The sequence below is a fragment of the Mirounga angustirostris genome, unplaced genomic scaffold, assembly GCF_029215605.1.
Source record: "Mirounga angustirostris isolate CCGP_5_RB_7025 unplaced genomic scaffold, mMirAng1.0.hap1 SCAF_16, whole genome shotgun sequence".
In the NCBI taxonomy this organism is placed as follows: domain Eukaryota; kingdom Metazoa; phylum Chordata; class Mammalia; order Carnivora; family Phocidae; genus Mirounga; species Mirounga angustirostris.
Genome location: NW_026991724.1, coordinates 13,197,076 through 13,210,715, shown reverse-complemented (window position 1 = coordinate 13,210,715; position 13,640 = coordinate 13,197,076). Strand labels below are relative to the sequence as shown.

Genomic DNA, 13,640 nt, shown 5'->3' with positions numbered 1-13,640 from the left:
TTTGGGTCCACTCAATGGATCCAATCTCTCTTATCATTATGACGTCCTTAAGGTAGCTGAACACAGATACTGACAGGTTCATTTAATCAGCAATTGTTTTTGAATATCAGAGGGTGATAGTCAACGTTTTAAACATCAGTCTCCACACAGACACGGGTCTCTACACAATGAACCCAGGCCACATGGCTGGTGTGGGGTCCCAGCTGTGTCAGCTTCATCCTTCTTTTGCTGGATCATGGGGCCTTCACGGGTTCCCATGGTAGGAGTGGTGGGGGAGGCAGGCAAGAGGGGATTCTTGGAGAGGTCATGTGACAGCTGTTTACCAATTGGTATGGAAACATTTCTTTATTTTAGGGATGATATGGCATCCCTGTGTGTTCCAGTCAAAGCAAACACAGTGGGTTTCCCCTCAGGCTCCTCAAAGTGGTCTAAGGCTTCTCTTCCCCAGATTATATTCCTTCAACATCTACATGAGGAAGTGCCTTGCTTTCTGGTCCCTTTGGAAAATGCTCTGGTGCACTCATTTTATTTTATTTGTGTACCTCTTAAATTGTTCGTTCTATTTTCCCCAGTTACAAAATTTAATCTCTACCCCCACTCCAATAAGAAAACAAAGGATAGAGAGAGTTCTGGGTACACGCTGTCTATCAGGAGAAAAACACTGTGTAAATTCTGGAGCTGATAATCCAAATTCTTTGTCATGTTTTTCCCTCCTGCTGTCAGTCCTTCTTGTCATCTCTGTCAGAGGCTGAGCAGCAAAAGAAGGTAAAACTGAAGTGGGTCCAGTTTGCTCTGTGAAACATTGGCAAAATGGGTGATGAAAGAAAAGATGGAAATTCTGAATTAAAACTTGAGTTTGGTGACAGCTACAAATTTCCCACTGGACACCAAAGCACAAATCATGGGAAGCTGGTGATTTTATTTCTCAACTTGAGACATCAACAGAGAGGCAGGGGTGTCCAGGAGAGCCACCCCACTGCCAACAGCTCTTCCCCTTGATGAATGGACCCTTTATCACCCCCTTGTTTGTCTCAAGAGTTAAAAGTTGGGTCCAGCGGACAGCTGACACCAGTTCAGGTGCTCCTCAGGGCAGGAAGGAAGGGAGGGGCCATTGAGCAACTGGGGGACAGGTGCAGGCTTGCTTTTTTTTTTTTTTTTTTTTTACATTTCCAACTTGAATAGCGAAGGTGTCCACTTAAATAAAACATGTGAAATTTCCTGGAGAGAAACATTGAACACTTACATTCTATGAAAATCTAGCACTTTTTCTACAGGTTGAACCAGAAACAACAGAAGAATTCAGATTTATAAAATTAGTAAAGCAAGGATGATTTACAGTGTGCAGGTTTTCCATTTCAACTCTCAGAAAAATGCTCTTCAGGTTTATTTTATTTAGAAGTCCCAAAGAACACTTTTCTGCAATGTATACTCATAGCCCCAACTTCAATAATGCGGTGAAAATCACGCAAATAATTTAAACCTCATAAGTGGACAAGATAAAAAATGCAGTCCCTTTTCCCCATTCTTATATTGATTGTCTACACTGGCATTTCCCAAAGAGTGTTATGAGAACACTAATCATACCAAATGCTCAGTGAAGACAAAAGCTAAATACACTTTTAAGACATTCTCTACCATATCTCCTCCTTCATCATTCCAGCTGCATGGTACATAGTTCAAGCTCCAAGCCCCCTGTGGATCTTTCTTTTACTGAAGAGTCCCTTTTACCCTAACAGGTTCTGGATGCAGACAATCTCATTGGTGTTGTTCAGATTGAAAACATCTTGGTCTTTGCAGAGTCTTACGACGTCGCCTTGGACATCACCTTCCCCAAAGGTCTGTTGACCCCTTCAAGGAATGGGTGTTTAGAAGTCACATCTTTTAGTGCAATGTATTTCTTATGTTGAGGAAGACTAGTGGTTGTTGGGGAGGGTGTGGAATTTCATCAAATAGTAATGCAAGTCCCAGAGTAATGTCGGCAACATGACTACGAATCTTAATTTTCTCCAACGGGAGATGACAGGGGGCGGCCCTAATTATAAAGTTGGCAGAGCTCTTTTCTGAACAGCCATCCAAGAATAAGTACCTATCTCCCTACCTGCATTAGTCTTCCATCACTGCTGTAACAAATTACCACAAACTGTGTGGCTTAAAACAATACAAATTTATCCTCTTACAGTTCTGTAGGTCAGAAGTCCAAAACTGATCTAACTGGGCTAACATCAAGGTGTCCACAGAGCCACATTCCTTCCTGGAGGCTCTGGGGGAGAATCCATTTCCTCGCCTTTTCTAGCTTCTAGAAGCTACCTGCATCCTTGGCTCATGATCCTTTTTCCTCCATCTTCAAAGCCAGCGACACTGGGTCAGATCCTTCTCACGCCACCATCTCTCTGGTTCTCCCACTTCTGTCTCCCTCTTCTACTTGTGTTGTGATTACATTGGGCCCACCCAGAGAATCCAGGATAATCTTTCTATTTTAAAGTCAAATGACAGATAGATAGATAGATAGATAGATAGATAGATAGATAGATAGGGTCAGCTGATTAGCAACCTTAGCTCCATCCATCATCCCCCTTTACCATGTGACCTACCATATTCACAGGTTCCAGGGATTAGGACACAGACAACTTCTGGGGGCACAGGGCATTATTCTTTCTGCCCACCACACTGCCCTCACAGCCAGGTTAGATCCCTCCCTTTTAGCATGCAGTTCTTTGTTACTCTTCCTTCTTCTGATTGCTCTCCTTCTCAGCAAGATTCAGAGAAGATGAGAGCTGCCTGTTTGCTTATATGTCATGAGTCTTATGTACAAAGATATTTATTGCAGCATTATTTGTAATAATGGAAGATTGAAAATAACCCAAATATCTATCAAGAATGGAACACTATTACCATAGAAATAATATTATAAATTATAGAACAGCATATCATGGTATATTATATAACCATTAAGATCACATTTATAAGGAGTTTTTTTTAAATTTTTTATTGTTATGTTAATCACCACACATTACATCATTAGTTTTTGATGTAGTGTTCCATGATTCATTGTTTGTGCATAACACCCAGTGCTCCATGCAGAACGTGCCCTCTTTAATATCCATCACCAGGCTAGCCCATCCTCCCACCCCCCTCCCCTCTAGAACCCTCAGTTTGTTTTTCAGCGTCCATCATCTCTCATGGTTCACCTCCCCCTCCGATTTCCACCCCCTTCATTCTTCCCCTCCTGCTATCTTCTTCTTCTTTTTTTTTCTTAACATATATTGTATTATTTGTTTCAGAGGTACAGATCTGTGATTCAACAGTCTTGCACAATTCACAGCACTCACCATCGCACAAGCCCTCCCCAATGTCTATCACCCAAGGAGTTTTTAATTATGTGGGGAAATGCTTATGATGCAGTGCTAAGTAAAACAATACAAATTTATATGTAATATTCTAACTATGTTTATTATACACCTGATGCAAAAAAATTTTTTTAAATACCAGAAATTTTAGCTAAGGGAAAGCATGAAAGGAAGGATGGTAGTCCTAAAATGGAAGCCAGAGGGAGTTACCCAAGTTGAAGTAGGTGCAGGAGCAGTCTATTGTTTGTTTGCTGAGAATCAATTACAGGAGGTTTTTTCAGCTGCAGTGTTTTCAGAAAACAAATTCTTTAAACTTGTCACCATGGATTTTCCATGTGAACTTCAACTCCCTACTTCTCACTCCCACACCATCCACTTCCCCTCCCCACGCTGGCCCCTGGCCTCTGCAGGAGCTGAAGGAGGCCTCGATTTTGGGATTGTGAAGGTCATGGAAGAGGCAAAGCAGCCCCTGCAACTGAAGAACCGTGGGAAGTATGAGATCATGTTCAGGTAACCTGGAAACCATCACGCATATGGTCGTCTACTTCCGCTCATGGGAAGAAAAGTGTTGTCTGGGTGATAAAAACAGAAACTTGACTGAGGAAATCATAAGAACCATCTCTGCTTGTAGCCTCTCTCAGGCTTCAAATGAATGGAATTCCAACTGCTAAGAGCAGGGATTTTCACACTGCTTTCAATTCTATGGCTTTACAGGAACCCTTAAAGTCCCTCTCAAAGCACCCGGAGCCACAGGGATCTGAGGGTGGGAGAGAGACTCAGAGGGAGAGGTCGGGAGGAAGAAGTCCTAGGTGAGGGGAGGTCCTGTGGGTGGAAGGAGAGACTAGAGATGGAGACCTGGCCTTCAGCTGTCCTGCCCTCCTTTTGGCTCCTATCTGTTTCATAAGTTGGCATTCCACATAAGATTTCATGTGAAAAAGAAGAATTTTTCCAATTTTCTTTTTTTAATATTAAGAACCACTGTGTTATAGAACCCAAATGGTGGCCTGATGGAATGGAGCTCCAGCTTGTGCTCATCTCTTGAGATGAAAAATGAAGCACTAAATAAGAGATTTCTCAGAGAGGAAAGGGTGGTGCTGGGTGGGGAGAGGGAGGAGGTCACCCAGGCAGGGCCACACGACCCTTAGAGGCAGTGCCAGCAGCCATGGCCAATCTATTCTATGGAAGATGATCCTTCTCCTGGAAGAATTTGCAGTTGATAAAGGGACTCCCCCCTCACAGACTTAGAAGAAATTCCGTGCATTCATGATAGCTTCATTTCAGCTAAAAGAAGGCTGAAGTGAGAGAGGTCCTACCTCAGGGCTACCATTACTAGACCCATAAATTAAAATATATAAATATAAATAGAAGCTTAACAAGCTTAGAAGAAAGTCACTGTCTTGGAATTAGCACTGAGTAGAATCTTGCCATTTTAGGAGTTTTGTTGTAGGTTATCACGGAGTGTTAGTTCTGCTCTTGTAGATTACATGGACCAGTTACCCTCAGGATGGAGCAGGTGATCAAAATTTATTGAAAGGACTTGCGGAGAAGTGAGGAAGCTCAGGCACCAAGCATGTAGCAATGGAGCGGCCAAGTCTTCTGGAGCATGGGGATGACATTTAGGTCCCCACAGTAACTCCAGGTGTCCCACCTCCGCTTAAGTTTCTTGCTCCTGCTCCAGTCCCTCTGCCATTCTCATGAGTCATCTGCTCTCTATGGCTTCCCATCTCATTCCCATTGGGCCGTGGCCTCCCTTTCCAAGTACCTCTGTTAAATGGCTTCTGCCCCCCACTTTCTCTCTTTCTTTAGATCCCCTGGCTTCTGCATCACTGTTCCCTGTGTGTGTGTGCTGTATTCAGGCTCAGAGAGGGGAGGAAGGGAGACAGAGTGATAGAGAAACAGGAAGAGAGAGAGAGAGAGATGAATTCATTTAGTTGGTCCGTATCCAGCATCAAGTGTCCCTGTTGGACAGAGATCTCCTGCAAAGGCACCTCGTGACCTCAGGCTAGAAATGGCTATCGTTGCCTCAAGCATCACTCCCTGGCCTAATCAATCCTGGCTGCGGAGGGGTGCTCACAGAGTACAAAGCACAGTGGGCACTTCTAGACACAGTGCTTAAGCAGGACCAGAGACATGGCAGACACTCAACAGTCTGGAGTCTCCTCTCTAGTATCTTGGGTTCCCCATAATGGCTTCCACTGACCTTTCATTCCTATTATTCAGCTTTTCTGTGGACTCCTTAGGGATTTTGGCAACCAATGTAAATTCTATGATCTCAGTCCAACCCAAGAAGGGCTCATTAACCTCAACAGAAAAGCCCACAACTGTCCAGGTGTTATTTTGTGCTAAAAAGGAAGTGAAGATTGAGCACCAGCCAGTTCTTCGCTGTCAGGTAAAACAGCTCAAAGGGAGGATTCACTCGGTGGCAGGATTGTGGGACTCATGTCAAAAAGAAGACTACATGGTCTTCTTTTTGAAGAAGGGTTTGGTCCCCAACTAGCAGGCAGGAGTAGGTCAGGTGGGGGGTGTGCAAAGTCATCAGGAATCGAGAGTGCCAGACAGGCAATAGAGCCCCTGATTTGGGGGAGCACCAAAGGTGCTGAGCTCAGTCATCAAGTGCAAGAGAAGAGTGGGGAAGTGAAAGAGGAGGTCAAGTTGGTCCACGTTGATCCATGGCTGATACATAGTAAGTTTGATATCAGTATTTGCTAATACTGTTGATGCGATAATATAAAAAAATGAAAGAATGCAATTGGTTTCATGTCAGTGATGAAAACAAAGAATGAAGTAGACCATCCTGGAAATTCTTCAGCAGAGTGACTGACATCTTCCCAATCATTTCTCCCTTTCTAGATTATTGAGCCCAGTATCACAGAAGGAGGTGAAATCATTGCCAGCATCCCAATTAAGTTTTCTGTGAATGCAGTGTACTCCAAATACAACATCAGCCCCTCCGCCATCATCAACTTTGGGGCTTTGATCTGTGGCACTCGGAAAAGCACCACCTTCACCATAGAAAATCAAGGTGTTACTGACTTCAAGTATGCCCTCTATAGGCTGACCGGGGAGAGCCCCATTCATCAAAAGAAAGCGTAAGACAAGTCTTTACTTAACTCATGCCATTCCCTGGTTAATTAGTGCATTGTGTTTTACAAAGAGCTTTCATATATTTTATCTAAATTCACCCAGTCCCCTTTTGTGGGGTGAGGTCACTAAGGTTTAGAAATGGCTCGGCTAAGATCAGGCAAGAAATCATCAGTAGATCTCAGTTCTGAACCCACATCTCTGCCCTCAGATTTCATATGCTTTCTTACTGCTGTCACACACGTGATAGATTTAATTGAACAAATGTAAAGTCTTCCGTGTGGGGTTGTGTCTATTGTCCTGGTGCTTCCAGCATGCTACAGGACTCACAGTAAGTCATTGTCCTATTTATTGTCCTGTAGGATACTGGGGGACTAGTATAACCATGAGCTAAGTCAAAAGAAATCAGAGCTGTGCTTCATGTGGGGGGTGGCAGAAGGTACCCCAGAAGTGTAGATGAGAGAAGCACACTGCTGCCTTCCATCTACTGGGCCTGCTTTCACCTCCACATGAAGACACTGTCACAACAGCTCACTTAGTTGTTCCAATGGCAAAACTCTGTATTCTTCACAAGGCAGCTCTTAATCAATTCACTAAAATAATTTACCTTTTTGAGTGCTTTTGGCGGTCATATTCTTTTTTGGCAAATTAGGGATAGTTTTACCAGTTCCCAAGTCTCCTTGTCCTGACTAAACTGACTCCCTAATTAATCAATTAATTTAAAATTGACTTCCAGTTAATTGTTTCAAATCAGAAATACCTTGTTTGTAATTGTTTTGCATTTTTGTAGATATTCTCTTCCATTGTGGCTAAGTTTGAATCTATTAAGAAATTTTGGGTTAAGCTATCTAAAATCTCTTTTGGAAAAGAGGGAAAAAAAAGGCCTAGCCTTTTTTCTCAGTGGCTTTTATAATAAAGGTTGGTGAATGATTCTTGGTTATTAATACTAATATTTGCTTCACACACACACAAAAAAAATAAAGTCTTCCAAATTTAATTTCAACTTAATTTATTCACTTTTTTAGCATTTATTTTATAATAATTTAATACTGTTTATAGACATTATGATGTATTTGTATTTGCTTTAAATTGTTTTTAATTATAATTTGTTTTTTATCTTAGTGTGTACAAATTAATGCAAAATATTAAAAGGGGGTTGAACTTTTTAGTTGTTCTGGTCATTAAGCAAGTAAATGCTGAACTATATAAAACTCTCAAAAGTTTAAGATTGCACCTCAAATGCATTTGACGTGGTAGGTTAACTGGCCTCTAGACAAACTAATTATTGGGTAAACGAGCTTCAAGTGAAGTAAACAGCTACCAGAACCTATGTTTGAGCTATTGCTTAAACTCAGTTTGAAAACACCATGACTATAAATGTGAAGAAAAGGGACAGAATTTAAATTTATTTGACATTTCATTTTTTAAAGTAAGATCAGGTTAAAGATTTTTCTACAGATGATTTTCTATAAATAATTTTCACACACTTCTTTCCAGAGAACTCAAGTAAACATACATTATTGTTTTCTTGCAGTAATTTTCAGTGTCCTTATGAATCATATTTAATAAGTCCAATGACTACATAGTTTTTGTACAATTGTTAAATGAGGTTGGCTAATGATAAATAAGCTGACTTTCCCAGATGCCCCCTTGGCTATCTCCCCCATTCCTAAGAGAAAAGACCATACAATTAGCTGACAGATGGTATTTAATGTCACCACCCCAACCTGAGGGTGTACTCTTGCTTCTTTAATCAGAGTCAGCCATGTTAGACATGCAAGATCCCGGGAAAGCGAGAACTTCTACAAAGCTAGCCCTTCCAAAGCAACTAAGTTCTCTGATGCTGTTCAGAAAGAAGTAAACATCACAAGCCAGGTGAGCACCCTTTTCCTTCTCAAAGGAACCCTGTAAGGCCACCTTCCAACTAGTTCCCTCCTGCCTAGTTCTTGCAACAGATACCTCCCTAGGCTAACAGGATCTGAACCTACTGTGACAGGAATACTAGTTCTGTTGAAATATCACTTTCATTTTCAGGCAAGGCGTTGACTTTTAATTTGGAGATCCTCTTCTGTTTTAAAACCTTCATTTGCTCTCATTGCCTTAAAATTAAGTTTCAGCTCTTCATATATATTTTAATCAATAATCATTTGTTTATAAGAAACAAAGCCCATTTGGACTGGCTTAAATAAGAGCAGATTTTAAGATTTCTGCTCTAGTAAGATGAAGTAGATATACCTTTCTTTATTCTGCCCAACTAAGGACAAATAAAAACCCTGCACATCACGTGCAAAACAAATGTTAGAAGCCTAAAAGGTAGGGAGAAAAAAAATCAGACCAGCTAGGGTCCTTGGGACCAATGAACATCACAATGGTGAGTTCCCTGAGTTTCCTTTTTGCTTCATAGATCTAAAACTGGGTGCTAAAGGAGCCAGCAACCGAGAAACATCAATAGACGGAGACCAAAAAAAAAAGCCCCCAAAAAGCCTGCTCCTACTAGCCAAAGGACCAGGAAAAGAGGAGCCTAGCAAGATAGAAAACTTTCAGATAAGAACTATTCTATTACAGTCAAATGCAACAGGAAAATCTTTGTGGCCCTACCCAATTCCTGCTAGCAAAGACCATTGGGGAGTCTAGATTTTTACTCTATCCAAGCTGTCATGAGGTGCCCCAACCCCCTGTTGTGTTCAAGAATGCCCAGTAGGGAGCTAGAGCTTTCATTATCCCCTCCCACCTCCATCATTGTCAATGAAGCCACCACGTGGGAAGCCTTGACTTCCACCCCAACCCAATGGTAATGAGATGTCCCTCCCTCCCCCACAATGGGCCTCCCTACCCTAAGGCACCAGCAGAACAGCAGCAAGGCACTCTACCCCTCCCCACCAGGGAGGTATCTGTCTAGGACTAGTGGGCAACAGGAACTGCCACCCCTGTCAGGCAGTTGTGAGAAGTCCAAGTGGGAAATCAGGACCACCACCCCCACCTGGCAGCAATGAGGCAGTGCTCCCATATCCCTTGCCAGAGCAGTGTCAGAGCAGGCCCGCTCAAACAGAAGATTTAAATAAGATCCAGAGTCTCATAATAGCTAAAATTCTCAGGTTTCAAATCAAAATCATGCATCATACCAAAAACTGGGAAGATCTCAAACTGGAAAAAGACAGACAATAGGTGTCAGCATTGATATAACTGTTAGAATTACTGACAAAGATCAGACAGCAGCCAACATAAAAATGCTTCAAAGAGCAATCACAAACATGCTTGGAACTAGTGAAAACGTAGTTAGTTCTCAGCAAAGCAAGAGAAGATATAAAGAACCAAATGGAAATTTTGGAAGTGAAAAAATAACCAAAAGTTAACTCAGTTGGTGGGTTCAACAAGAGAATGAAGGGGACAGAGGAAAGAACTCATGAACTTGAAGACAGAACAATAGAAATTGCTATCTCTCTTTCCTATTGCTCTCATAACAAATTACCTCAAATGTAGTGGCTTAGGACAACACAAAGTTTTTAGCTTATACTTCTGTAGGTCAGAAGCTTGACCTAGGTCTCACTGGGCTAACACCAAGGTATTGGCAAAGCTGTATTCTTTTCTGGAGACTTTGGAGAGAATCCACTTCATTACCTTTTCTAGCTTCTAGAGGACACCTGTCTTACTCGGTTCATGATTTCCTTCCTCCATCCTCAAAACCAGCCATGGTGGATCAAGTTCTTCTCACATCACATGACTCAAGCCTTTTCCATAGTCACGTCCCCCTCTAACTTTCTTAGGCCTGCTTCTTCCATATATAAGGACCCTTGTGATCACACTGGTTTCAGGGTAATACAGGATAATCTCCCCATCTCAAGGTTCTTAATTTAGTCATATCAAAAAAGTTTGTTTCCATGTAAGGTAACATATTCACAGGTTCCAGGGATTAGGATGTGGACATCTTTGGGAAGCCCTTATTCTCCCCAATCTAAACAAGAGAGAAAATAAACTCTGAGTTCTATTGGAAAAATCTATTTGAGTCTAATGAATAAAAAAATGAACAGACCCTGAGGGACCTATGGAAAAAATTTAATATCCTTGTCATCAGAGTTCCAGAAAGAGGTAAGAAATAGGGTTGGGCTGGGCCACCTGGCTGGCTAAGTTGGTAGAGAACGTTCTCATGTGACTCTTGATCTCTGGGTCGTGAGTTTGAGCCCCACGTTGAGGGTAGAGATTATAAATAAATAAACTTTAAAAAAATAAAAGAAGGGCACCTGGGTGGCTCAGTCATTAAGCATCTGCCTTCGGCTCAGGTCATGATCCCAGGGTCCTGGGATCGAGTCCCACATCTGGCTCCCTGCTCTGCGGGAAGCCTGCTTCTCCCTTTCCCACTCCCCCTGCTTGTGTTCCTGCTCTCGCTATGTCTCTCTCTGTCAAAAAAATAAATAAAATCTTTAAAAAAAAAAAAAAAGAAAAGAAGAAATAGGGTTGGGCTGAAAAGGTACTCAAAGATATGATGACTGAAAGCTTCCCAAATTTAGCAGAAGATGTAAACCTATAGATTCAAGAATCAGGGCAATCCCAAATAGGACAAATCTAAATAAATCCAAACCCACACACATCATAGTCAGACTTCTAAACACTAAAGACAAAAAATCTTAAAACCAGTAAAAGAGGAAAGACACCCTACATATAGGAAGGAAACTATTTGAATGACAGCAGATTTCTTATCAAAAACCATAGGGCCAGAAGAAAGTGTCTCAACATTTTGCAAGTGCAGGAAGCAGATAACTGTGAATCCCAAATCTTACATACACCAAAAATATGCCTGAGAAATAAATGGACAAATAAAACATTCTCGAATGAAGGAAAAGTAATTTGTTACCAGCAGGTCTCTCCTAAAAGACTGACTAAAGGAAGTTTCTCTGAACAAAAAGTAAATAATAAAAGAAGGAATTATGGGGGCAGCTGGCTGGCTCAATCAGTAGAGCATGTGTGACTCTTGATCTCAGGGTCATGAGTTCAAGCCCCACGTTGGGGTTAGAGATTTCTTGAAAAAAAATCTTGGGTGGCTCAGTCATTTAAGCATCCAACTCTTGATTTTGTTTCAGGTCATGATCCCAGGGTTGTGAGATGGAGCCCCACTTTGAGCTCCACACTCAGCGGGAAGTCTGCTTGAGATTCTGTCTCTCCTCTTTCTGCCCTTCTCCCTCACCCCCTCAAATAAATAAATCTTTTTTTAAATCTTTAAAAAAAAAAGAAGGAATTATGAAACATCAAGAAGGAAGTAAAAACATGGCAGGCAATTATGTGTGTAAATTCAATAGACTTCCCTTCTCTTCGAGTTTTCTAAATAAGGTTTATCAATTAAAGCAAACATTATAACACTAATATGATTCTAAATGGATGTAGAAGAAATATTTTCGGCAGAGGGTAAATAAGCAATTGATCAACAACATGGTAAATACTATAATTGAGGTGTGTGTGGATGGAGAAGCTCCAGAAAGGTGAAGGAATGAGGTCCTACTGTTCCTGGTAACTGTTAAAAGTCATTGAAGGCTTCATAGAGGAGGAAGACTTGCTTGTGTATTAGGATTGTGTTTAGCTACAAGTAACAGAAAATCCAATATTAGTGGTCTAAACAGATAGGATATGGGGTTTTTTACTTTCTTTTTTTATTAGTTTAAGGGTAGAATTTAGTAATTCATCAGTTGCATATAACACCCAGTGCTCATTACATCAAGTGCCCTCCTTAATGCCCATCACCCAGTTACCGCATCCCCCTACCCACCTCCCCTCCAGCAACCTTCAGTTTGTTTTCTAGAGTTAAGAGTCTCTTATAGTTCGCCTAAGATATAAGGTAGGCCGTTGCTTGTGTTGGCTTAGAGGCTTATTGAAGTCTGTGTGAGTCTCTTGACTTTTCCTCATGGTTCCAAGATGGCAGCTGCAGCTCCAGCTACCACATGAGCATTGAAGGCAAAAAGAAGAGAAAGTAGATACTCTGCACTCTCTGGACATCAATAATTATTGACTGCATTTGGACTGAATTTTCTACATGTTGGTTTTTATGTCTTCTCAAGTATTTTCTTCTTCAACAGAAGCCTTCTATTTAATTAACATACATCATTTTCTACATATGTTTCTATAACTCTCATCCCTTCTAATATATGTATGTTTGGGTTTGGGGGGGGTTTGTTCATTTTTGCTTGTTTTGCCTTCTTCAGTGAAGCAGCCTCTCTTTAACACCCTACCTTTCAGTTCCAATGACCTTGTCTGCTCTCCCACCTTGGCACTTCACTCTCAAGGTCACAGCCTGGATCTTGCATCAAAGGGAACTGAGGTGTTTCTGAACTCTTGATTTCTAAGATTCCTTTCACTGACCACCATTCCTTTCTCCCTACTTGTTGTTTTGAGTCCACCCTTTCCAGCTGTTCTTTGACTTCAGTGTGACTTAGCTCCTTTAGACAACATTCAACCATATTCTTATTATCCAAACCTTCTCCTTGTCACCAATTTATATTCCCACCAGCAGTGCACAATAATAATTTTGACACCAGCCATTCAAATAGGTATGAGGTGGTATCTCATTGTGATGTTGATTTGCACCTCCCTGATTGATTAAGGTGATCAACTTTGTTGATATGATTTTATTAAGAACCTTGAGATGGGGGGAGATTGTCCTGGATTATCCTCAGCCCAATGTGATCACAAGGATCTGGGAGTGGTTGGGGGAATGGGGAGATGTTGGTCAAAGGGTATAAACTTCCAGTTACAAGATGAGTAAGTTCTCGGGATCTAATATTTGCATGGTGACTCTAGTTAACAGTACTATATTATATCCTTGAAAGTTGCTGAGAGAGTAGATCATAAACATTCTCATCACCCAAAAAAACGGTAATTATGTGAGCTGATTGATAGATGTTAACTAACCTTATTGTGGTATATTCCAGCATCAAATCAGCATATTGTAGCCTTAAACTTATACAATGTCTTATGTCAATTACATGTCAATGAAGCTGGGTGTGGGGGGAAGAAGAGGAAGGAAGCTCCTAGGAACCAGAGGAGTGCATGATAATATCCCATTTTTTGAGCACTAATTCTGTGCCAGAGGCTATGTGAAGTGTCTCACACACATTTTTTCCTTTGAAGCCTCCAGTGATTCAAGGTAGGGGGTTTAGCCCCATTTCATGGATAAACTGAGACTCAGAGAAGTCACTTGTCCAAGGTCAAACAGTTAAAATATAGCAG

The 13,640-nt window shown here is 41.3% G+C and overlaps 1 protein-coding gene across 1 annotated transcript in view; it reads left to right on the top strand.

Moving 5' to 3' along the window:
- HYDIN (HYDIN axonemal central pair apparatus protein) overlaps window positions 1–13,640 on the top strand; it is a 358,851-nt gene that overhangs the window by 287,644 nt on the left and 57,567 nt on the right. The window contains exons 54-58 of the mRNA XM_045890776.3: window positions 1,737–1,836; window positions 3,758–3,857; window positions 5,568–5,736; window positions 6,198–6,436; window positions 8,186–8,303. Coding sequence (XP_045746732.1) covers window positions 1,737–1,836; window positions 3,758–3,857; window positions 5,568–5,736; window positions 6,198–6,436; window positions 8,186–8,303 — 726 coding nt within the window. The remainder of the gene's footprint in view (window positions 1–1,736; window positions 1,837–3,757; window positions 3,858–5,567; window positions 5,737–6,197; window positions 6,437–8,185; window positions 8,304–13,640) is intronic.